Below are 25,981 nucleotides of genomic sequence, written 5' to 3'. Positions count from 1 at the left end.
TTTAACACATTTTAAAGTTTTTCTTTTTTTACCATATTTAATGTTTTCATTATAAGTGTGATAGGAGATAAAGACAAAAAAATACTATATTTGCCTGCTTGCTTTCAAAATCAGAGCGCGTTGCTTGAAAGATACTGATGCACATTTAGAGGGTGACATGCCTTGCACATGAGCTTTGTGATACGCCACTGCAAATATATCTCTGCATCTGGGGCCGCCACTACTGCAGCAGTCATGTACACCTGCATGGTATAGCCATGGTAATACATACAAGGCTTAGGTCAGCGCACAGAACGCACACACCTGCGTTTTTATTCCTGATGTGATCCTGCTGACCTTGGCTCCCAGTGCCTGCAAATAACCTGAAGATATTTCAGGTTTATACATACATGAATTTGGGTGGTATTGTAGACACCCCCCTCCCCCCCCCCGTAGCGAGAAGGTGTGTCTTTATATAATATGCTGACCATATGCAGGGGGCCCAATAACAATATGTACATATGTTTGGGGTTATTTGAGATAACACGGCAGATATTTTATGGAATTTGGCCAACACTTGATTAAAAAGGCCACATACTATAATAAGTTTGAGAAACACTAGCATTCTGTACACCAAATCATTATTGCCAGAGCTTGCTGTATGGTCAGAGAATGCCTTTATTTGGAGTATTTGCTTCCACACAACACAAGCACAAAGGATGTTGCAGTCCTATTATAATGGGAAACCACGGGGTAGCTGTGGGGGGGGGGTGGGGGCAAGGCTGCTTTATGAATACTGAAGTAAAAGTAGACCTTTTGGCCATAGCAACCAATCATATATTAGCTTTCATTTTTTTAACCTGCACTGAGAAATTTAAACACGGAATCTAGTTGCTAAGGGGATTTATGCTCCAATGCCGCATAATATTAGGCTGCAATGGATAATACATTATTTAAAAATTGCTATAGGCAGAATTAGGTGCATTGCATTACTAGGGGTGCACATGGATGGGCAACAAATCAAATCCTTCATAGACTCTCAGCACTGCATTGAAATCAGCTGTTTGCTAACATTAATTTCTTATTTACTCATCTCAGACACTTCATTAGACACACTTTTTGGCCATGGCTCCTGGCACAAGACCGCTGTACAACCCAAAAGGGAGAACAAGTTGAAGTGTGTGTTTTAAAGGCTGCCAGGCAGCTGATCTTTATCTCCGAGCCGGACCAGTCGGTTACAATGCAGTACAAAGGCAGGTTTCAAACCGGGGCCTCCGTACATTTTTCATTGCTGTAAAGTGCAATTCATCATGCTGCAGGACTGCAGAGCTTACAGAACCCCTTATGCGACTTAACGTCTTTCAAATGTGTTTGCGGTAGATCCATGACTTAAACGGTGAAAAAAAGAAAACTGCTTCCCCTATTCCCATTAGTTTAAGGTATTGTGTAAGTTGGCCCCTATTCATCATTTTGTTTGTCTTTAAGGAAAGGCTTAAATCTTCTGCTAAGTAGTCAGCAGGCATTTCACGGAAGGTTCCTCCTTGGCTGGATATCCGTGAACCGCCATTGGGGAGCTAAAAGTCTCAAGTATACCTTTCCAGTTAGGCATGCTGGAACTTGTAGTCCACAAACAGCCAAAGGTCTGCAAGCAGACTTGTCAATCTTAGGTGAACGCTGAATTAATTTGGGTATCGTTATAAGGTACTACCATTGGTTTTGCTGATGGCTACAGCACTCTTGGGATTTACATATACAGAATGAAATAAATTTATGGTAGGTTAAATGTTTAGCATTCACTTTTAGATGGTAAAATGTTGCACTGTACCGTTAACTGTCAGAAAACGTTTTTAACGCATGTAACATTAGGAGGCAAGCTCTTAACGAACTGTTTGGATCCCATTCATTTTAAGTTTTTAAACTGACACAGCTGTATGCAAGTTGTAGTTAATGGCTCTATAATTGAAGGCTGTATTTGTGCTGTCTGATCAGGATGCACAGTTGGCCAGTGGGGCATAAAGAAATGATATGGCATGACTGCCTATCCTTAAATAAACCTCCTTGTTTTTTAGGGTTGTCTAGGACATGTAGACATCTTCTGTTTTTGAGGGGGTGTGCTAGAAACTACATATTCTTTGTAGTCTGGCACATTTATAGGGCATTTTCAGGATTTTTTTTTAAACTTTGGCAGCTGATTAGGGGGTCCCTTCTTATGGCAACAATGGGGGACCTTCTCCACCACCCAGCTGAGACTGCAATCACACTGCTGGTGTTGGGTTAACTGTTCATTTTATATCTACAGTGCTGCAGGCTTATGGCTATGTTTATAAATCTACCTTCACCAAACATTCACTGCAGGTGTCTTCCTGGGGCATGTTTCTGAAATTAGTGTTTGATTTAACTGCAGTGAATGTCATATTCACTGCTTTAAAAAAAATGCTCCTTGATTTGCAGCATAGTTTCTTAGTGGTTTCACTTATGCCTTGCAGCACTGGTGTCCTTGGTTTGAAATCTGATGAGGACCTTGCATGGAGTTTGCATGTTCTCCCTATGTCCGTGTGGTTTTCCTGGTGTCCTTAGTTTGAAATCTGATGAGGACCTTGCATGGAGTTTGCATGTTCTCCCTATGTCCGTGTGGTTTTCCTCCAGGCACTCTGTTTTTCTCCTACACTCCAAAGACATGCTGATCATTTGACCCTATGATGATATTCTGAGCATGCCCAAGATGGCTGCCTCGCCATCTTCCCCAAGAGAAGATTAAGCATGGTCCCCAGAGAGAAAAGTGCTACAGAAATATAAATGAATTTAAGAAAAATATCACTACAACATGATGGGTCAGATAAAAAGCAATTTCAATTCAAGCATTTTATACACAACAGTATCTTTATACAAATAGCTTTTTTCAAAGTTTAGGTCTGGTCTGCTAGGCTTGTCTAGTTGATGCGTTTTTCTCTGTTTTGAACTTGTTTCTACAGTCCTGTTGTAGCGAAACGCGTTAGAGAGGCGACTGATGGGGCTGGAGCAGAAGCTGAATAAATGTGTGGGCGGAGGGATACTAGAGTGCAGCATTGTTCATATGACATATCTGATTTTCCATTTATGATGGACTGCTATAGCTAGCACCACCAAAGAGGACCTGTACCATTAGAACGTGGAGCAATTCAGTTTACTTCTTGTTTTAGTGGCTGCAGGCTGTTTTCTGGAATCACCCACTGGTTTTTGAATATCCTTGGTGTTGGCTCTGCTCTATTCTTTCTGTCTTACCTTTTCTTCATTGTCTTTAGTAGAATAATTTGAGTTTATTCAAACAATATGTTTCCTGCTGAACAATCAACCCAAAAATACACAGAATTTGTTGTGGTTATGATGCTGCTTCTTGGCATTGCACTTTTTTTAATACACTGTACAATAGAGCAGACAGTACAAAATGTTAACCTGTCTGAATGAACCCTAAGCTCCGGTTCACATCTATGCGGCCGTGTGGGCCGCATTTTACGCAGACACGATAGCCCATTCTTTTGAATGGACCCCCATGACACGCAGAGAAGAAGTCCCTGCACTTCTTCCGAAAACGCAGCCCGCACGGAAACCTCGGTTCCCAGTACGGTTGCATTTTCAAGTGCGGGCGGCGTGTCATTAGAAGTAATGGCACCCGCCCACGGGTCCACATTTCTCTTTGCGGGTGGTGCTGCTGCACGGATTTTTGCGCGGATCCGCAGCAGCAGCACCCGCACAGATGTGAACCTAGCCTTAAGGTTGCCACATGTATCGATCTAATCATACACTTGGTCAATTCAATGCTCCAAAATGATCAAGTTACATAAAGATAGCAAACCAAAGATTCTCCAGTTGATCATTTTAGTAAACTCTTAGTCATTTACGACTGCCTATAAGATGGGCCATGGCAGAACTTTGTCCATCAATTCTGATTGATGAAACAAATATCTGTGGGTTTAAGGGAACCAATCATAATTTAGATCTATTAAATGATGGATTAGTTTACAATTATAACTGATTAACTTTTCATTCAATAGTTTCAGATGATTGCAAAATGTGAAACGATATTGCATGTCTTGCATCACTCAATATTTTATACGATGATAGATTGCTTGTTTGTGATCACAAATTGCCACGTGTATGACAATCTTAGTCAGCTCCCTGTGATGGTTGCAGCAGTGGCAGGGAACTTGTATAACCATTTGGCAGGGTTTTCTATAAGAACAGTGAAAGTCTTTAATTCTCATTCGTGAAAAGGTCATTAAACACCTGTGATGGCCTTACATTCGTCCTTGTGGCTCTAGCTTTTTCATTTTTGCACAGTGAAAGGGATTATGCTTTTCTAAGCCGCTGATATTTCCTTTTTCTACACTTTGTTCTAATATTATGTTTTAGTGCCACAAATTCTGCAACATTCTAAAACTAAAATTGTATAAAAAGCCATAAACTGATGATAAATCTAGTAGCTCATAGCTGTGGATTTGGGTTCTGCACAAATAAAGTCTTTATCCTCTCCAGTATTTAATGTTTTGGCCACTTGATTTTGTAACATCATTTTTATGTTATTCTGGTGGGGGTTTTTTTTTTCTTCCAACGGGCTACTTCATCTACCCGTTCTTGGCTCATTGTACAGCATTTTAAGTTTTTGGCCTTGTGCCTTGATTTTGCTGGAGGCAAGCAGTAATCCCCCATAAACACTTAATCTTTTGGGCCTTTTTGGTAATTGAGATAAAATAAATATATAAATATCGAAGCGCATTCTGCTAGGACTTGGCTAGTTAACCTTTTGTGCAGAGCAGGGATAGATTTATTTGAGACACGATTTCAGGTGAATTTCTGTATGTATCTTGGGTAGGTGGCTTAGCATATCGGGGAATAAACACATCTTCATGTATCATCAGTGGACATTGTTGTCACTATAATATTTTTAATATAGTGTACATAGTATGACAAGACGTATACTTTAAGAAAAGGAGACCATTTATTGTACCTTCATTTAGAAGATCACAAATCATAAATTTAATGAAACCCTTTCAGTGTAATAATTAACATTTTTCATTATTTATTACAGGTACTTATATGGTGCTGTCAATTTACGCAGCACTTTACATATATATTGTACATTCACATCAGTCCCTAACCCTCAAGGGGTGTACAATCTAAGGTCCCTAACTCACATTCATACATACACATATTAGGGCCAATTTAGACAGGAGCCAATTAACCTACCAGTATGTCTTTGGAGTGTTGGAGGAAACCGGAGTACCCGGAGGAAATCCACGCAGGCACAGGGAGAACATGCAAACTCCAGGCAGGTGGTGCCGTGGCTGGTATTCGAACCAATGACCCTAGTACTGCCAGGCAGCAGTACTAACCATTTAGCCACTGTGCTATATAATTGTTTGTATAGTTTTTGTACCTTGACCTTTAGAGCATCAAAGGAATCTAGAAATGGTTGCCTATGATAAGCAAGCAAGGTACAGTTCTTTTGGTGTCTGCCACCAATCCTATTTATTTCCACTTGCAATGAGGCAATGTTCATTACCAAACTTATAGTAACTAATAAAATCTTAAGGTGTATGTAAACGCTCGTCTTGTAAAACAATCCATTCAGTTTAAGCCAATACATTTGTGTATAGATATAATAAAACATCATAAATATCTTTTTTACCCTTTTTTTTGTAAGTGATCACATTCCCTCTGTTCTCAGCTGCATTGATAGTGAAGGAGAACTAGTAGTACACTGAGCTTCCTAGTGATAGGCTGTGCATATCAGAACACATCTGATTATTGGAGGAGAGCACAGAGTTCCCAACACAGCTAGAGAACTGACCACGCTGTGCTCTCATGCCTAGTGTGGTCAGTTTTTAACAGGAAAGCTGGGGAACTGACAGGAACACCAGGGAGTTCACACAAAGGAAACAATACAAAGAGAATAGGATACTTTTTCATACAGGTACATATCAGCACTATAAAATGGTTAGTTTACATTTTCCTTAAGATAGATGTAAACCCTAACTGAATGACATTTGGGATTCTAAAGCGTTCTGTATTACAAAAGATACAATTCCATATTTTGGAATTGCAAACAATTGCCATATTTTTGGATTTAAATAAAGTTCTCACCTTTTTTTTTTCATCCTTTATTGCATCTCGGGACTACCTGATCTCCCGTACCCTCTTTATGGGCACTTTCTATCTACATGTTCTCCAGTGATGGCTGCATGGTATTTTTTAGGGAAGGTTTCCTGAAGGACCATCTGCACACTTTACAGTAGTTGAAATATCTTCCAAACTGGAAACCTGTAGCATAGGATGGCAACACCAGAGAACAAATGAGATACATGGATGAAGAGCTGTCACCTTTTAACAGGAAGGAGGGGCCTGGACATGTGCCTCAGGGCAGGATCACTAAATATTATTTTCCTGAAAACTGCAAATGTATTAATATTGGCTTTTAAACGATATTAACATATTACAGTTTAAATGAGTTTCTAGTAATTGTGTTTGCTTATTTTGTAAGTGAGCTGATGGCTCTCTGGATAGAAGGCTATTAGTGTGCCAATTTCCTATGGATAGAGTTGAGCAACTTAAGATGCAGACTTTTAAAAATAGAACCTTTCATTGTGTTCTCTGACTGGATTAGTTGGGGAGCGTGATGTCTTTGCCCTGCCTCTCCACCTCCTCCAATCAGAGAACACTTTGCAGTCATTCAGAATATAGAAAGGAATAAAAAAGGAGAATGAGATTTTATCAGTGCTCAAGGTCTCAGGAATGACACTAGAAACATCAATATTATTAAAAAAATCACATTTTATTGAGTACAAAATATTCAAAGAAGAAAAACAAAATATGCAATTGTAAATCCTTAAGATTGGGTTTCAGAACTTATCAGACAAGTACCCTTATATGTTACTATATTATCTCCATGCATTATTTACATCCAGTGCAAATATTTGGACTGGTCTCAACGCGTTTCGCAGTTTTTTGCTTCGTCAGGGGAAATATTAAAAATAGTGAGGATATAACATAAGTTGTGGTAGAAACCCCACTGCATATTACACTGGGTCTGGGATAGACACTCTTGAGATCACAGTCCAAACAGACAAGAGTAGTAGGGTGGGTAGCAAAAAGAACCATGGGTTCTACACTAGGTGTACTTCATAAATTATTGGCAATGGGAAAACACTGCAACAAGTTTCTTTCTATGGATATAGTTGTTTACGTTGGTGATGAAGTGCACATTACACCAAACTGCATCTGTGTGAAAATATATTAATTCGAAGATGCAAAGCGTTCTCTGAATGGACCCTGTGCCAACCTCCTGTGTTCACAATGCAGCAGACCAGCCGCTCACTATGGGACCCAGAATCAAGTAGCGATCACTGGAGTAGTGGTGTTTGCTTCATTGATTGCCAGCTAACAGGGGCATTGGCCAGGTGTAGCTATGCAAAATGTACCATGCCTGGAATTCTTCCTTAATATTTAGCAGCGATTTTTATAAACCTTGGCAAAGGAAAGGGTTGCTTTAAAGGGACTATCACTACAGGGTCACTTTTACCCAACAGGGCTTCTTTAAAAATTGAATAACACACCCCTACCAGACAGCACAGCCAGACTGGGGACTCTACTTTTCTCTGCTGTAAATATGCAATACAGCTTGTTTACTTCCTTGCCCTCGGCCCATGATTGGACTGTGAATGAGCAGCAGCACACTTATGAGATCATCTTTCTGTTCTCTCATACAGTCAGCATATTTACTGCCAGACAGGACTGTGGATAAGGGTGTACCACCAGTCCTCCTGTATGGGGCCCAGGCAGCTGGGTGAGTCGGATGTGAGCAGGGAGGGTGGTCAGTATGACAGGGGGGTAATTACTGGAACTGATCCCCTGTACGGCTCTCTCTGCAGCAGCTGAAAGCTGGCTTCTCCTCTCATCCCGCTGGCTTTCAGCTGCTGCAGGGAGAGCCATACAGGGGATCTGTTCCAGTAATTGCCCTGCACTTATAACCCTCCCTGTGCACCATATGTTTCCCCCTGCTGCCCAGTCCCACCTGTGTGCCCCCAACCCCACAGTGCTGCCAGCTTCCCTCCTCTGCTTCCCACCGACAGCTGCAAGTACACAATATGGTCCTTCAGGATGGAGAGTGGGGGGAAGAGTGCAGTAAATATGTCACATTTACCAGCCCCCTCCTTTCCTGAATAAACACAACGAGTGATCTGTACCGATCACCCACTGTGTTCATAACTGAAGCATAGTAGATTGTTTTTTCGGGGGGGGCCCTGTCAGGTTGGCTGTATGGGGCCCCATGGTTTCTAACAGCAGCCCTGCTGCCAGAAAATGTACTCTGCAGAATACCTGTTTAAAGCCTGGTACATGCGGGCCGAATATTGGTCCATTTGTACAGAAGCTGCACAAACATCTGGCTTCTGTATAACTGGCATCATGCGCTCGCAGCCAATGTGTTCTGGCCTGGGGGGGGGCAGTCCCCCTGTCAGAGCACAATAGCTCAGTGGGGAGTTCGCTGTACCGACATCACAAAGTTACTACAGAGACCTCCTCCTAAGAAAAAAAAAATAGCGTAACTCTTATTTTCCTCCATCTCCCAGTCTGGGCGCCTATGCTAAGTGCGTTTGAAAATACATATTAATTTTTAATGAATGCATTACTGTATTAAAGAATGTTACCCCAACATTTCATATTCCATATACTTGTGTGAAAGAGTATCCTGTTCTCTTTGTATTGCTTCCTTTGCGTGAAATACATGGGGATCCTGCCAGTCCCTCTGCATTCCTATTTCAAGCTTACCACGCTAGGCATGAGAGCACATCCATCCCAGTGTGGTCAGTTTTATGGCTGTCCTGGGAGAACAGCCTGTCTATCCTTTAATGGACACACTTCTGCTGACAGCCCTCTCCCCCTCTCCGCACAGCTTGGGATGGTCAGTATGCTGCTGTTTCTCCTTCCCCACCTCTAAGGGTATGTGATCATTTATTTAAAAAATAAAAAAAAAGGGGGTGGGGGGTTATTTTTTATACTATATACACAGAAATGTTTTTTCATTAATTTATATTTTACACTGAATGGCTTGTTTTACTAGGTGAGAGTTCACATATACTTTAATCATTGTTTGTTATTTCAACTTGGAGTAAAATGGTAAAATAGTGCGGCCCATATTTGCAAAGATGCACCCAGCAAGTTCCATTATATCCTATGGGGGATTTCTTTTTCAGGAATTCTGTGCATTCAACTATTTTCTTGCCGGGAAGCCCGATGAACAGCTGGATTAGCATCTTGTTATCATGGAAATAATGGGTTCCTTTCTCCCGCTCTTAGTATTCTGTTAACATTCTTTTAACCTTCTGCATTGCTGTGTATCAAACTGAGCCGTAGATGGGAGACAACTTCCCTACTAAGCTAAATGTACTGTATGGGGTTATAAAGAGAGATTTATAGCAACTTGGTGGCTAAGTGGTTAACACTCCATGCTTTGCAGCACATGGCCCTGGATTAAATTCTCACCAGGGACACTTAATGCATAGAGATATAGTTAGTTAAGTTAAAACAAAAAGGGGGGGGGGGGACAAAACTGACCGGTAACCAAAAAATACAAACATTTGTGTTTTTATTTGTGTATTTCTGCCTGTCTGATACAACACTTTCTTACATCCTCCTATTTATATATCTATTTAGCAGATATTTCTTACCTATTAGCATTTCAAATAAAATATTTAACTCTGTTAACAGAGTTTATAGCAGATCCTTCTCTCTTCCTAGATACATTGTAAAGAAGTCTTTAATATCAACTATTATTATATTTTAGTTTTTGTTACTTTTGGTGTATACTTTTATATATATTTTTACTAAACCTTCCAATAAAACAAGATTCTAAATGCAAGCAAAAAAAGAGAAAAAAATGTTCTAGCATCTTTAATGAAAGCTGTCAGGAATAATTGGGAGGGAAATTGAGCGTGTATTTCATTGATACAGCTCATAGCACATAGGTATACAGTGTGTTTTCTGGTCAATTTGACCCTTTATGTGTTAACACTATCTCTGAAATACTCAACAGCACCGCCTTATTATGACCTAGTTGGCAAACATTGCCTGTCATTTTAAAGTGTACCTGTCACTAACAGACAGTGGCAATGCCTGGACCTATTGGTAGACTGTACCATGATTTAATATATAGGCCATGGCACAGCATATATCAAGAATGACCTTTTTTGGTATCAAATCCTGATTTTCTCATGATTCCATTGCAATGATAGCTGAAGAAAAGGGCAGCACTCCAGTATTCCTTGTTTAGGTTTATTGATTTTGTGCTGAACTGGTCACCTTGTCACTGATTTCATAAAGAACTTTAAAATGTTGCCATTGTACGGTAAAATCTGCACATGACCAATGAAAACAGAATAGGAAATTGTGGTCGTTTCCATCATTTATTACATATACAGTATTTACCTTGTCTATACAGCAGGAACTTGTCACCGCAGAGGTGTGAGATATTCAAGGGCCTCCTGCCATTGTACTAGGTGAATCAATTGATTGTGTTCTTAAAGTGACTGTAAACTCTCACCTTTTAAAACAACCCATTCAGTTTAAAATAGAAATGAAAGGCAAAACATTTGTGTATTGATATAAAAAAAAGAGCTAGGAGAGGAGAAACCGCAAGACACTGATCTTCCCAGTGAGTGGTTGGGGGGGCGGGGGGTCAGGACAAGTCTTTGCATTGGTGGAGAGCACACAGAGTTCCCAGTACAGCTAAATAACTGACCATGCTGTGTTCTTCTGCCTTAGTATGGTTCGTTTTTTAATAGGAAAGCAGAGGGACTGGCCAGAACACCAGGGATTTCACACAAAGGAAGCAATACAAAGAGAACAGGATACTTTTCCATACAAGTACATGGTACAGCAGGAACATATCAGGAATATGAAATGTTGGTTTTACATATTCTTTAAAGTGGAACTTCACTCTCTCAATCAACATGGACTATTTGTAATCCTTATCCTGCTAGCATTCATAAATAGATAGGAAAGTATATCACAGTTCCTTGTTTTAAACATTTTTTTTTTACATATCTTTAATTACCTTCTGGTTTCCATGTCTAGGAAAATTATGTCATCCATCCATGCAGTCTTCAGGAGGGGAGGGAGGGCTCTTAGCTCAGCTTATGCCTGAGCTAAGGGTAGATAGATTCCAGGAAGTAAATGATACATGAATCATCTTCCCCTACTCAAGATGGCCACTGCCAAAAATGCCAGGGGGTGCTTTTCAAAATTATTTCTCAGCAAAATAAAGTATTATTGTTATTATTATACAGGATTTATATTGCGCCAACAGTTTGCTCAGCGCTTTACAAAGTGAAGGTAGCCATTACTGTTACAATACAATTTGGTACAAGAGGAAACAGAGGGCCCTGCTCGTTAGAGCTTACAAGTATGGAGACATGGAGGGATGGGCGAGTTTGCTTTGAATAATAAAAATGAATTAAATAGCATTTTTGGTTTGTGGTTTTCAGGTGCAGTGTAGTTCAGTTGTAACATATTGTTCTAGTTCACACCTGCAACTCAGACGTTCTCCTTTCAAATTTATCATGGAGGAGGCAGCAACATTATTATTATTATTACACAGTATTTATAAAGCGCCAATAGTTCGCTCAGCGCTGTACATTACAGAGGGGGACAGAACATGTGACAGAACAATACCAATACAATGGAAAACATGAGGGGATTGAGGGCCCTGCTCTTTCGAGCTTACAATCTAAAAGCTGTTTTTCTTTTAAACTTTATATATTCAATGTAGCAGCTTCTAAAATTCCATCAAGACAAAGGCTACCAGTAAACTTAATGTCAACTCACAGCTCTCTCTATTATTTTGTTTTAGATTGGAACACTGGATATCTCTCTATTTTTTTTTTTTTTCTTTAAATAAGCCAAAATATTTGGCTTTTTAAAAATGTTTATACTACATTTTGCTCCCATTTTGATTCATAAGATCTTTTTAATATTTTTGTTTTAACTTTATAATTATTAAACAAAAACAGCAAAAATATACAATTCACCCAGAAGCACAATGCAATTTTAAAATCTGACTTGATAGGATAAATGCAATGCATTTTTAAATTCTCCCCCCTTTTTGTGGATTTGTATTGATTTTGTGGACACCAAATAAGATCTCTAAATTGCATTTCTAATTCTAATTGTTATTTTAATAGATATACAGGCAGACAGATAGCTTTATATCGTTGTGTATTAATTTTTAGTGAATTGTCTTTAAGCCATTCTATTATTTTTTGCCGTTTCGTGTGTTTTCTGGATTACTTTCCCTACCTCTGTGCCAAAAGTGGGTTTTAATGGAAGCTATCTTTTTTTTTTAAAAAATGGACAGTTGTATGAGCCATGATGTTCATTGATAGTAAAATCAATGAGGAATTGATTGTAAGGATTAATCTTTGGAGGCTTTTGCTCATTCTTAAGTGTTCTCTTAAAGCATCTAATGCATTAAATGCATACCAAAATAATCCCTGTGCTGCTGGAAAAGAAATAATGATAAAAAGAAAGAAACCCATTTTCTCATATAAAGAGGGCCCTCTTTTAGACAGAACATTTGTTTTTCTTTTCAGTAGCAGTTAATTTTTTTTTTTTTTTTTTACATAAATACATTTACAATTTAAATATATAAATATCAACCTTTTCCCTCTTCTCTCTCTCGTTTTCTCTCCAAATAACACTAGGTATCAATTTAATAATAAGTATGGAAGTAGCAACTGCATTTGTTGGTTTTAAATTGATTTACATGTCAAGACTGGCAGTTTAGCAGCTGTGCTATTATTTCTGGATTGGTCAATTTACTGCAGAAAAACCTACTATGGAGTTGCAGTGACCTGCATTACAATGTAGGCCCTATTTCTGTTACTGTAATTAGGCTTGCCACTAACTCAGAATATTTTTAATTAAAATATTTTGGTCAATGTGTTCCTCCAAATTAGGCCTTTCAGTGCTGATTTTAATTCTTGGCAGAGCGTGACCAGAATCCCCAATGACTGTGGCTCAGTTTAAGGTTAACAGGTTGTATGTGTCTTTAAAAAAATGTTGGTTACCCGCTGTGCCAGGCTAAGTGTGCCCACTTTATTCTCCTTCTGTGTTCTGGGTCTCATTTATATTTCGTTTTTAAAGCACCAGCGTATTCCAGAGATCTTTACAAAGAATATTGATACCTTTTTAATCAAGAACTCCAAGCAACAGGTTTATCAATCAATAAATTGTAAATACATTCTAGGAAATGTTTCAGTTGTGAGGTCTTCTTGATTTAACTTAAACCAAGATTCCTTAAATCCAATGCAAATGCATTTCGAATACTTCTTTTCTAGATTGGACTGTAGCCTCCTGTCACATGAGTCTTTGCTGTCCAGTCCTTCTCTTGTGCTCAGATGTGTCTGGGTGTGCAGCGGGGAACACATTTTAGCGTTTTGTAGGGAAAGTAGTAGATTCAACACTTTCATGTAGCTTCACATAACATCTACAGAAGATGATGGTTACCACCTGGCAGTGTTGGCCGCTTTTTAGTGGTTTAGATATGGTTTAAGTTTAGGCATGGTAACTGGAGCAGATGAGATGCATTCCCTCCATCCTTTCAATATGAGAATGTTCTGTTTGGCTGGAGTGTTTCTTTGATCTCTGAACCTGAGCAAAATTATAGTCTATTGTCCGTGCCTCTGTCATACAACCCAGCAATCTGTAGACAGGTAGAAGCCAGGTGATGTATCAGGTTGTGATTAGACTGTGAGAGGAGACCGGAACAACGGGAGAAAACCCATGTAAACACAGAGAGGCCATACAGATTTATTGCAAATCGTACTAATAATGGATGCAATGCAGAACCCCAGGGTAGAAAGATGGCCATGCTAACTGCTATGACTTCTTGGTTTCCCATTGGAGTTTATTCCTTCACACATACTGTATATTTTCCATTTCGTACACCTGCATTTCTCTATGAGCTTGTGTTTGGAATCAAAATAAACTTGAGTTTTTTCAGTGAAAACTACCTTGTTTACATAAAATAGATAAGTAATTATTTGCTGGCTGCTTCCATCAGATAAGATGGTGGAAGTCTAAAGCCGGTCGTAGATGCTGCGATTTTCTTTCCTGTAACCACTGGTCAGTGTTGATGGGGGGATACCTCCTGCGGAGCTATTGTGTTGTCCCAGCAGGGGTGGGGGGATGAGCCCTCCCCTCCAGAAGAACACAGTGATTATTGCTAGCAGCTATAGCCGTTGGCAATATGAAAAATCTGAAAGGCTGGTTGTGCCCAAGACGTACAACAACTGATCTGGGTACAATCAGCCTGCCCGTGGATGGTTCGATGGTCCCTGTTAAACAGGTCAAGATCCAAACCATCTATGGCTGGCTTTAGGGCCTGTTCACACTATAGAAACGCAGTCCAGATACGTTTCCACATGTGCGGTTTTGATGCAGTGTGTTTTTGATGCATTCCGGTTCATTTTTCCGCCTTCTTTTTTTCTTCAATTTAACTAGGGACATGTCTGTTCCAGTGCATTTTGGTGCGGTCTAGTGCATTCGAGTGCGTTTTTGATGTGCTTTACCGGGTTCCAGTACAGTTGTGTGCAGGAAAAATGCAGCCTGTTGTACTTTTTTTTTCTGCAACTGGAATGCACTGGAACTGCAAGCACTGATGTGAACTATGACACTATAACATTGACAACCATAAAACCTACTTTCTTTGCGTTTTGGGTGCAGAAAAAAGCACACTGAGCTCATGTAGTGTGAACTGGCCCTTAATCTCTGTCTCTGTGGCCTTATTGAACTGAATGTATGGTTGGCATTGCAGATTGAAGTCATGCCACCCACCATGTGTAACCACTGATGCATTGAATTAAATTATGTTCTCGTGTTAAGGCTTTTTCTTTTTTTTTTTGTTTCAACTATAATAGCAACCTGGCAAGCCAAAGAATATAGCCTACTACAGACACTTAAACAGCCCATAGATTACTCGATTTTCTTTCCTTCCGCCACAGCTGTAAGAAAAGAAAATTGCTCGAATTCCCCATCAACACAGTCAGTGTTGATGGGAGAATTCCTCCCGCAGTGTTATTGTTTTGTTGGTGGGGTGCAGGTTCCTGACAGGCAGAACACAATGGTTACTGCTAGTGGCTAGAACCTCTGGCAGTAATCAATTGTCAAATAATCTGACAAGCTGGTTGTACCCAAGTTGATCAATGGATCGACTTGGGAGCAATCAGCCTGCCCATACATGGTTGGAATCTCGGCCAGTCACTGCTGAACCAGCCGAATTTCAATCCTTTTTTGGCCGGCTTTAGTATAAGCAGCTGGTAATGCTGATGGTACTATAGGCTGATGGAAGCAGACTACAGCCTAAAACTGGAAGAACAAGAACTTTTCCTATTAGCCTAAGGGTGCAGGATAACCTTCTTAGTATTTACATCTGGCCAGACATGAGGATGTTGGCCAATTGATACTGCCTGTGATGCTTTTTTTTTTATTTGTGCTAACATCCAAATTTACAGGGCAAGCTTTCGGTGTGTACCCCCTTCTTCAAGGTTCTGCTTGGACCTTGAAGAAGGGGGTACACCAAAAAGCGTATCCTGAAAAATGTTGCTATTAATGCAAATTAAAAAAAAAAGGGAAAATACTCAATTTTTTAAAAAATATTATTCCAAACTGCTAATTTTTTTATTTATTTTTTTTTATGCAGCACTGCTTTTAGGTTTAGTTCTTTTTTTGTTTCTCAAATTTTTGTACCCTATATACTTTGAACATTTTTCATGATTAGATTACAAATGTTTGTCCAATGCTGTCTTTCTGTATACACCAAGGGCAACATATATGCAAATTTACAAGACATACATTTAACAAGATTGAACACATACCCAGTTGTTTTAATGGTGCACTGTGTTCCAAATATGATCTGCTTTGTAAGTTAATAATAGACCATTAGACCGGTGATACTCATTCTGCAATTATTAAAATTTTGCGTAACCTATAAAATTTTGAAGGCATTATTACTCTGTATTGTTTGTAATTTTTTATGTATATGCGGACAGCCAAGTGTAGAAAGATTGTAAATTAATGCTATTTTCAGAAGTGTCATTGTGTTTGTATATGGGAGTGGGCTTATTTTTTCATTAAATAGGGAGCTTCTTTCTCCTTCTCAGTAGGACTGTAAATTGACTGCACTTTATTGTATATGCATAACCGGTATATCTCGACTAGTTTAAAAATCTTAAATGAAATAAATCACAGCCTGTTTCAAATATCATATATATTTAATTTCATTACATAATTAGAAATATGTTTTCTGTCTTCTTTTTGGTGAATAAAATATTTGGGTTTTTTTCAGCCAAGGTCAGTAGATCCAGGGTGGCCGCTTTTGGAGAAAATCAGCTCATAAACTTTTAGGCTGCGTTCACAATGATGCGGTGCAAAATGCGCAGCGATTTCTGTGCAAATTCCGCACCGCATCAGAATCGCACCCCGTTCATGCGAACCGATGCGGGTGTGTATATTAAGTTAACAACACCCCAAAATCGGTCCGCAAAAACGCGGTGTGATGTGCAGAATCGGATCGCATAGGTGTGAATACCCTTGCGATCCGATTCTAGTGCGGACCCAAAAAGGGTCCTGCACCTTTTTGGTTCGGGTGCGGTGCGATTTGAGCCATACATAATGTATGGCTGCAATTGCACCGTACACAAATTGCATGTGATTTGCACAGGAATGCGGTGCGGTTTGGTTCCTGTGCAAATCACATGTGATGTACCGCACCGCATTAGTGTGAACCTAGCCTGAGAGTTTTCAAAGAACACTTTATAAGCTGAATATTTTAATTTCCTATTTGTCTTAAACCTTAATTTTGCAAATATGGTTTACACCAATGATGCTGATTTTGCAGAGCAAGGTGGGATACCACTATCACCATTCACAAAGCCACCCTGACTACTGAGTGGTGGCACATCACTGCCGGATCACATGTTGGCTTCCTTTCAACCATCACTGAGAAGGAGACAGAAGAAGCTTGCGGGGTCATGTGACCGTTAGTTCATTGTCTTGATTTTTTTTTAAATACCCAAACACCATTTTATCCTAAAACAAATGCATAAAGCAGGTGGGCGGGGGAACAAAATACATAGCAATACTGGTTTCTAAATCTGAGGTTTCAGCTTTAAGGCTGCTTTCACACTGCTCCATTGAAAAAAACACATTAAAAAAACGCATGTGTTTTCTGCTGCATTTTTTGGTTGGCATACACCTGTGAAACCTGGACATGTGTCTCAACAAATGCAACCATGGTACGTTTTTGGCTTGTTTGTGACGCTTTTTTTTTAAATTCATTTTAATGGGGATCTGAGTTTTTGCATGCTGCACCAAAGATGTAGCATGCAGGACTTCTCCTATAGCACAGTTGTGTGAAGAGACCCATAGGATTTAAAGGGGAATATTTTTCTTGCTTTTTTCTTGCAAGGTAAAACACAATAAAAATACATCAGCATGAAAAGGACCTACATTCACATGTATATTGTAAACAAAGAAAAATCCTAAAAGGGCATACATTCAGTTTAGACAAAAGAAGCAATATGCCCAAATGCCAAATCTGTTATGCTCTTAACTGTCATTTGTAGTGGCTGTGTGATAACGTCCATCCACATAGAACGGTGTACAATACGCTGCAGCCTTTTTGTATTAGAATTCCTTAATTGGAGGATCTCAATCCCACTGTCATGTTCTGTTAACATTCATAACAACTGACACTTGTTTTTCCTTGTATTTGCCGTTGATTAATCCTCTCCTCTCACCGTGTTATTGATGTTTATTTCCTGGCTGTACACTGAAAGCTGCCAATCGTCTTGCTGTTGTAGGTACGATGATATCCTGGTTAATGGCCTCCCGGATTGGCGACAGCCTGTGTTCTATTACAGGCGGGTGAGGAAGATGAGCAATGCCGAGCTAGCATTGCTCCTGTTCATTATTTTCACAGTGGGCCATTATGCCGTGCTCTGGTCCATCTACCTGGAGAAGCAGCTGGTGAGTATTCATAAGAAATTGGAATTAAAAGAAATCATTATTTCTGGCTGTCACTTGGCATTATTGCATTAAGGTTTTTTTTTTTTTTTCAGAGATGTTTTGCTATGTGCCATTCATTCATTCTAGAAAGCCGTAGTTGGTGACCATGGTAGACGTGTATATTTATGATTTTATACTTTTTACGTTTTAAACCAAGCATCACAGAATGTCATTCAGAGCGACCACTAAAGCACATTAATTCTAAAAAAGATGGCCATAGATGGATAGAATTTTGAACGAAAATTCTTTGAAAAAGTCTTAGGAAAATTTGTACGAAAATTCTTAGAACATTCTCAGAACATACATTTGTTGACTTAAAGATTTTTTTTTTTGCTTTTAACAATTGATTTTGAAATGAATGGACTTTACTGAATGAAAATCACATATACTGGTAAAAAGTCATTCCTTCAAGAAAAATGTTCCATCCTGCTCCTCCAAATTTTCTTGTTACTGTAGTTGAAAACGAACATCAATTTGACCCCACGATTGATTAGAAAACAGACCCTTCTTTTCACAAGAATTTCCGTTCAAAATCCTAACCATCTATGGCAAGTGTTAGAAATAAAGTGTATCTTAAGCCAAAGATTGTTTTGTTTTGGATAGAGTGGGAAATGGTTAGACCCTTCGCAGTTTGTTTTTTTAATTTGTTGTTTTCTGGAGATTCAAGGCCTCTTTGTCCTGTTGACCTGATGTCTTTGGGATTTAAAGTGATATGAAATGTAGGATTTTGCATTTTCACCAGGGGAATAAAAGGGAATCTTCTAACAGGGACTTGTTCCAGTGAAAATTAAGAGACTATTCTCCCTGTTTTGGAAAAATTTCTTTTCTCTTCTCATTGTACCCACAGGACAGGAAGTGGAAGAGAAGTCTTCCCAATGGGACATGGATCGCAAAAGAATTCTGACGTTAACCCTTTCCTACTGTATCCAAAACCAAAAAAAAAAAGTTTTGACTCTAGATATAATTTAGATCACATTCACACATTAGGGGAGATTTACTAAAACTATAGCGCACAGAATCTGATGCAGCTGTGCCTAGTAACCAGTCAGCTTCCAGGTTTTATTGTCAAAGCTTAATTGAACAAACTGAAGTTTGAAGATGATTAGTTACCATGCACAGCTGCACCAGATTCTGTATGCACCACTTTTACTAAATCTCTCCCTTAGCGTGAGCATAGCCAGAAGATTTAGAGGTGTTTATTTTTATATTTAATACAGATTGTGTCAACCATTAATTTTATACTATGTATACTTTTATCCTTGTAAAAATAAAGATTTATATTATATGTGTTGAAGTATATAGATGTGCCTGCAAATTCACATGCATAGTGCCCCCTCCCCCCTTCAATAAAAGATTGTTGCTAAACTATAGAAGAATCGGAGAATCGGTGTATTACAGCTTTTCTATATATCACATGGGAAAACAATATATTCAAACAAGAGCATAGAGCACAGAGACAAAGGGGACACAGTGAGGGAAGTTATCTCTGTTTCAGATACTCGGGTCACCAGTTGTTCAGTGGCCCTTGCAGGGTGGGAGATATATATATATATATATATATATATATAATTTCAGTGAATATACAGTGTGATTTACATTAATAGAAAAAAAACCTTAGCGCAGTCACCCTAAATCCGTGCAATTAAAGACAGAAAAAGTATATACACAAAGATATTTGTAGTTATTATTATTATTATACAGGATTTATATAGCGCCGACAGTTTGCTCAGCGCTTTACATTATGGTGGGAGACAGTACACAAGACAGTACAGTAACAATACAATTCAATAAACGAGGGGTTCGAGGGACCTGCTCCTTGGAGCTTACAATCTAGGAGGGAGGGGATAGTAGTACAGGAGGAAATAGCTGTTGGGGATGGAGTGGTGGGAAGAGCGGAGGAGTTCAGTAATTAGTTGAGGGCGGGGTAGGCTTACCTGAAGAGATGGGTTTTCAGGGTGAGCAGAGTAGGTGATAGTCTGATGGATTGGGGTAGGGAGTTCAAGAGGATGGGGAAGCCCTGGAGAAGTCCTGGAGACGAGCATTGGAGGAGGAGACCAAGGAGCTAGAGTGTAGGAGGTCTTGTGAGGAGCGGAGAGTACATTTTGGGTGGTATTTGGAGACAAGATCAGTGATGTAGTTTGGGTCAGTATTATGAACAGCTTTATAATTATGTATGACTAGTGTGAGTACTGCTCACAGTTTGTGTTCCCACAAAAAAACCACCAGTTGTATAAGTAACTCAGTAACGCGCAGTACAAATACTCCTAGTGATAATCATATGCCGTCCAATGTCACATAAAAACTCAAACAAAATCATAATAAAATGTGTTTGGTGGACATACGTGTAACATATTTGTTTATGTCAAAATATAAAACCTGTGTAGAACATATATGTTTATGTCAGCACAATATATCTGGAACAATCCACGCCAATAACTGATTAAACCATGACAAATTCCAAGTGTCCATATACTTGCATATACTTTCATAAGAAACCTCTATGTCCAATAATCCATCCGTGTGATCAGTTGTATATATACTGCGTGTTATGTTCTTCTTTTATATAGTCACCTTGTGTAGGTAACCATCCACCGACAGTGATATGTTCTCACCTTTTTAATAGACCTCACAACAAGGTCTAATGCGCCTGCCCCTTGTAGTGGGGTCCCCTATACCATAAGAGTGATGGCTTTCTCCAGACCACTGGGGCTTCTCAATCAATCTCCATCCTCTGCAATCCTTTGTGGATTGTTTTCAATATACTTGGTATACAGAAGGAAATATAGTGCTCTCTGCATAAAAAACGCCATGTATTAATTAAAAATAAAATACACTCAACTTTTTAGGTGCACATAGAATACAGGCTTGTGTAGCTGAAACCAACCAACAAAATGGCCGACCGTATACTTCCAGTTTGTGCAGCGTGACGTCACCAGCTTCTCACTATGTGTTACATCATTGTCATGTGACTTCATCATTGGGCAGGCGCATTAGACGACCTTGTGAGGTCTATTAAAAAGGTAAGAACATATCACTGTCGGTGGATGGGTTTTTATGTGACATTGGACGGCACATGATTATTTATCACTAGGAGTATTCATACTGCGTGGCACTGAGTCACTTATACTACTAGTGTGATTTACATGTTTTACTGTAAAAAAAGGAATTGAGGGCTTCACCAGTGGTGATTTACAGCAATCTGAGTTTTAAAATGTAGCAGCTGCCAGGGTTCTGTAGTAGGTTTCAAAATCTGCATTTATTTAAGATAGTAATATCTTTGATTCCTGAAGCCGGTATTAATGCCCCATTATTTCATTTAAGGACATTTCATTTAATGAAAGGCTTGTGATGGTTGCCTGTGTCAGCATTACTCAATATTCCCCACTTACTGCATGCAGTCCCCGAGTTACAAGCATCCAACCTACATACGACTAATATGGAGGCAGCGTGATGTCATGATGGTCCTGGGAGCCGCTGGGTGGCCATCTTGCTGTTCACTTCATGCTGCCATCTACTGTCTGGTGGACCTGTCAGCAATCCCACATCACTGCATATCCATTTAACCCTTCCCTTTGCTATCCAAAACCTAAAAATAAAATTTTAGCTGGAGTTTCATTTAAAAAAATGTACCTGTTCCTACTTGCATACAAATTCAACTTCAGAACAAACCTACAGAACCAATCTTGTTCATAGCCCGGGGACTGCCTGTACTTCATCTAAATTTATTTTGGATACCTTTTCAAATCATACTTTTTATTAGACTCAACATTTTTACACTTGCTCATGTTTCTGGGTAACTTTCCAAAATATGTTGGTTTGGGAAGTTTTTGTATTAATGATAACATAATCTGACGGCCTCGGTAATTTTTTTAATAGGGATGTCACTATTCAAATCTTTTTAGCAGAAGGACAAGCTATAATGGTTTTTGGTTATTTTTTGTTTTCTTTTAATATAAACTGTTTTAATATGTGGATAAACATACGCTTGTGAAAAAATTGTAACATTTTCACAAATTGCAGCTGACCCCTGAGTTCATTTATTTTTTGGGGGAAACTTCAGTGGGTTGTGTCCAGCTGAGGCTAGGTTCACACTATTGGGGCTAGGTGGACCATGTTTGCTTGGGAATGACACCCCATTCATTTGAATGGGCTGCTGTGCCTTTGTTTTGCACAGGAAAAAGGTTCCTGCAGCATTTTGAAAATGCAGCACCTGGGAAATTTCAAGGTGCATTTGCACCATGCGATTTCTCTGTGGTTCCAGAACTTGCAAAGTTTTTAGAGGCGCAGGGCTGCAATTAAGAATGAATGAAAGCCCCGCATGTTTTTAAAGAGCAGCACTTTTTGGCTGTGGGTAGTTGCGGGTGTGGGAACAGCTGCTGTTCCCACAACCACCCACAATAGTGTGAACCAAGTCTTACCCCCGGTTCACATATATGTGGCTGTGCAGGCCGCGTTTTGCACGGGCATGAGAGCCCATTCATTTGAATGGATTCCCGTGCCCGTGACACGCAGGGAAGAAGTCCCTGCACTTCTTTTGAAAACGCAGCCTGCTTGGGAACCTCAGTTCCCAGTATGGTTGTGTGTTCCAGTGTGGGCAGCATGCCATTAGAACTAATGGCATGGATTTTTGTGCGGATCTGCAGCGGCATCACCCACACAGATGTGAACCTAGGGTGAGAATGCCTGCTGTTTGTTTGCATTAAAAGGCTGGCAAGCTGCCGAGTCTCTGCTGGCAGCAAAATAAATGAGGAATAAGCTGAAGTTTCTGTGCCTCTGTTCTGAACTTTGAGGATGAATTTCTCCATAATGTATGCAGCTGCAGAGCTCTTAGGGCTTGTTTTAAAGCTCATTTACTATGTGTAAAAATATGTAAATATTTGAATATCCCTAGCCTGGTCATAGGTTTGTACTAAATCTATCCTTAAAATTTTTAAATTGTTTGTGGAATCCTCCAATGTTTGTGGTAGGTTTATGGATTGGTTTAAGAAGTTACTAAGTTAGAGAGAAACATGAAGAGGAAGGCAAGAAAAAGTGGAAATAAAAGAGAAACAATGACGTGGCAAATTGTATTTGGGTTTAGCTAAGACGCTCTTCCACAAACAATGCCTCAGAGTCACAGGGGCGAATGGCAAAATAAAAAGAAATGAGCTTGATGTTTGTGGATAAAGGAACAAGAAAGCTAGCAGAGGTATCTTCTAATAAGGTATTTTATCACTTGTTTCTCCAGCTGATTGTATTTTTGACTTGACTCTGGCTTCTATGTGTTGTTTGATATTTTTTTCAGTCATTTTTTTAAAAGGGGATCCTATTGTTCTTTGTGACTTTTAGATTAGGTAAGAATCAGCTGAGCCTACAGAATTTCTTCTCAACTCTTTGAATTTTAGGGAGGAGTATCAGGTAGAACACCCCCTTACCCTATATCTAACAGCTTTCCTTCACTTTACAACCATTAACAATTTTTGATTGGAAAATGGTTTTGCTTGGCAAACTAAGCATGGTTTGTTTAAATAGGAAACAAGGTTTTATGGATTGAGGGTGTGAGTTTAAGTCACGTTCCCATGTTCTGAATGCAGAGCACAAGGTCTGACACACTTACCTCTTCTCGTTACAGTGATCTTCACTGTGTGGCTCTTCCTGGAGCCATATGTAGATTGTCTTCAGAAAGTGTCCTCACCGGGTCCTATGTAATTCTGTGCATGTGCACCATGGTCCTGTTTATTTCTTATGGGGTCTTAAGCTGGTCATACACAAAAAGCTTTTTAACCACTTCCAGACCGGACACTTTTACCCCCTTCCTGACCAGGGCAATTTTCAGCTTTTAGCGCTATCACACTTTGAATGACAATTGCGCGGTCATGCAACACTGTACCCAAATGAATTTTTTACCATTTTTTTGAGATAGATAAAGCTTTATTTTGGTGGTATTTATTCACCACTGGGATTTGTATTTTTTTTGCTATGTAAATGAAATGTCCAAAAATTTTGAAAAAAAGTGTTTTTTTTATAAAATTTTGCAAATAAATAATATTTCATCATAAATCTTAGCCAAAATTTATTCCGTTATCTTTTTAGTAAAAAAAAAAAAATCTAAATTAGTTTATAAGCAAAAATTATAATTTTTAAACATTTTTTTTTACATTTTTATTTTATTTTTTTATATTATTTTTTTTTTTTACATACTGTCACCCTAGCAGTACAGTGTCACCATGGTGACACTGTACTACTTGTGAGGGGTGATGAAGATTTTTTTTTTTTTTTTTACACTGATTGCTTTTACACCCATATAGGATGTAAAAGCAATCATTTCTCTTTCTCTCTGTCTGCATTCTTGCACTCATTGAGAAGAACTGAGTGAGCTGTGATTGGTCACAGCTTGTCACATGGTACAAGGCTTTTGTGAATAGCCTTGTACCATGTGACCTCTGTGATCATTCACAGATTTCACACATAGTAAGCAATGATGTCAGAAGTGACATCTTGCTTACTACTTTGCATGTGATCATTGATTGGCCAATCAGTGATCACATGATCGGGAACTCTTACAGAGGTCCCGTCCGACGATCGGAGGACACCAGGGAGCGCGCACAAGCAGGGTGCGGGGAGGCCGTTTATAGACGGCCACCCGACCCTGCAGTGCCACCGTCCGGCCGTTTATATACAACGGCCGGTCGGGAAGTGGTTAAGCAAACATTCATACAAACATACATACCACATACACTGTTAAGCACTCATTTGTTCAAGAAAAAATTTCCATCCTGCTCCTTCAGATTTTCTAGTCACTGCAGTTGTAAATGAACATCAATTTGATCCCACTGAAAATTAGGAAATAAAACAAATGTTCCTAAAACATAAAAATTCAAAAGAAAATGTACTAGTGTATCGCTGTCTTTATTCTCCAATACTGTAAGAAGCTTCCATACGTACAGCTTCTGCATAATTTTTAATTTATTTTTAATTGTTGCTATTACTCAGACCCCCCACTGGCAGTGTTATAGTACCGCCCAACTCATGTCATCGTTAGCATGTGATGTTATGCAAAATGTAAAAATAGGCACGTGGGCAACACAGTGGCTAAGCAGTTAGCACTTCCGCCTGGCAGTACTAGGGTCGTTGGTTCGAATCCGAACCACGATACTACCTGCTTGGAGTTTGCATGTTCTCCCTGTGCCTGAGTAGGTTTCCTCTGGGTACTCTGGTTTCCTTCCACACCCAAAGACATACTGGTAGATTAATTGGCTCCTGTCTAAATTGTCCCTACTATGTGTATGTATGAATGTGAGTTAGGGACCTTAGATTGTAAGCTCCTTGAGAGCAGGGACTAAATGGTTAGCACTTTGGCCTGGCAGTACTAGGGTCCTTGGTTTGAATCCCAACCATGGCACAACCTGCCTGGAGTTTGCATGTTGTGCCTGTGTGGGTTTCCTCCTGGTACTCCAGTTTCCTCCAACACTCCAAAGACATGCTGGTAGGTTAATTGGATCCTGTCTAAATTGTCCCTAGTATGTGTATGTATGAATGTGAGTTAGAGACCTTAGATTGTAAGCTCCTTGAGAGCAGGGACTGATGTGAATGTACAATATATACAGTATGTAAAGTGCTGTGTACATTGACAACACTATACCTGTAATAAATAAAAATAAACGTGGAATTAAAAAGGCAATAATATACTGAATGCTATTATTGCATATTTCAACTGCATACAGTGATTGGAATACAATGTTTTTTGGGATAGTGGTCCTTTAACTCCTGAAGAGATCTTAATTTTATCACTGCTCCTTTAGGATGAGCTTCTTAGCAAAAAGAAGAAGGAGAAGAAAAAGAAAGCAGGGGGCAAAGTTGCAGAAGAAGTGAAATCAAGTCTGTTAGAGAAAAATGAAAGGTAAGATCTGTTGTGACATTTGTTGCA

General features: G+C 39.3%; 1 protein-coding gene across 1 annotated transcript in view; it reads left to right on the top strand.

Moving 5' to 3' along the window:
• The window catches only part of DNAJC1 (DnaJ heat shock protein family (Hsp40) member C1), a 207,926-nt gene that overhangs the window by 77,383 nt on the left and 104,562 nt on the right, over positions 1–25,981 (top strand). Inside the window, exons 4-5 of the mRNA XM_089693746.1 lie at positions 17,871–18,036; positions 25,857–25,954. Of these exons, the coding sequence (XP_089549872.1) occupies positions 17,871–18,036; positions 25,857–25,954 (264 nt within the window). The remainder of the gene's footprint in view (positions 1–17,870; positions 18,037–25,856; positions 25,955–25,981) is intronic.

This window comes from Staurois parvus, unplaced genomic scaffold, assembly GCF_062004578.1.
Source record: "Staurois parvus isolate SC_StPar_1 unplaced genomic scaffold, SC_StPar_1.0 ptg000636l, whole genome shotgun sequence".
NCBI classification, from domain to species: Eukaryota; Metazoa; Chordata; class Amphibia; order Anura; family Ranidae; genus Staurois; species Staurois parvus.
This window is presented reverse-complemented; position numbering and strand designations above follow the sequence as displayed.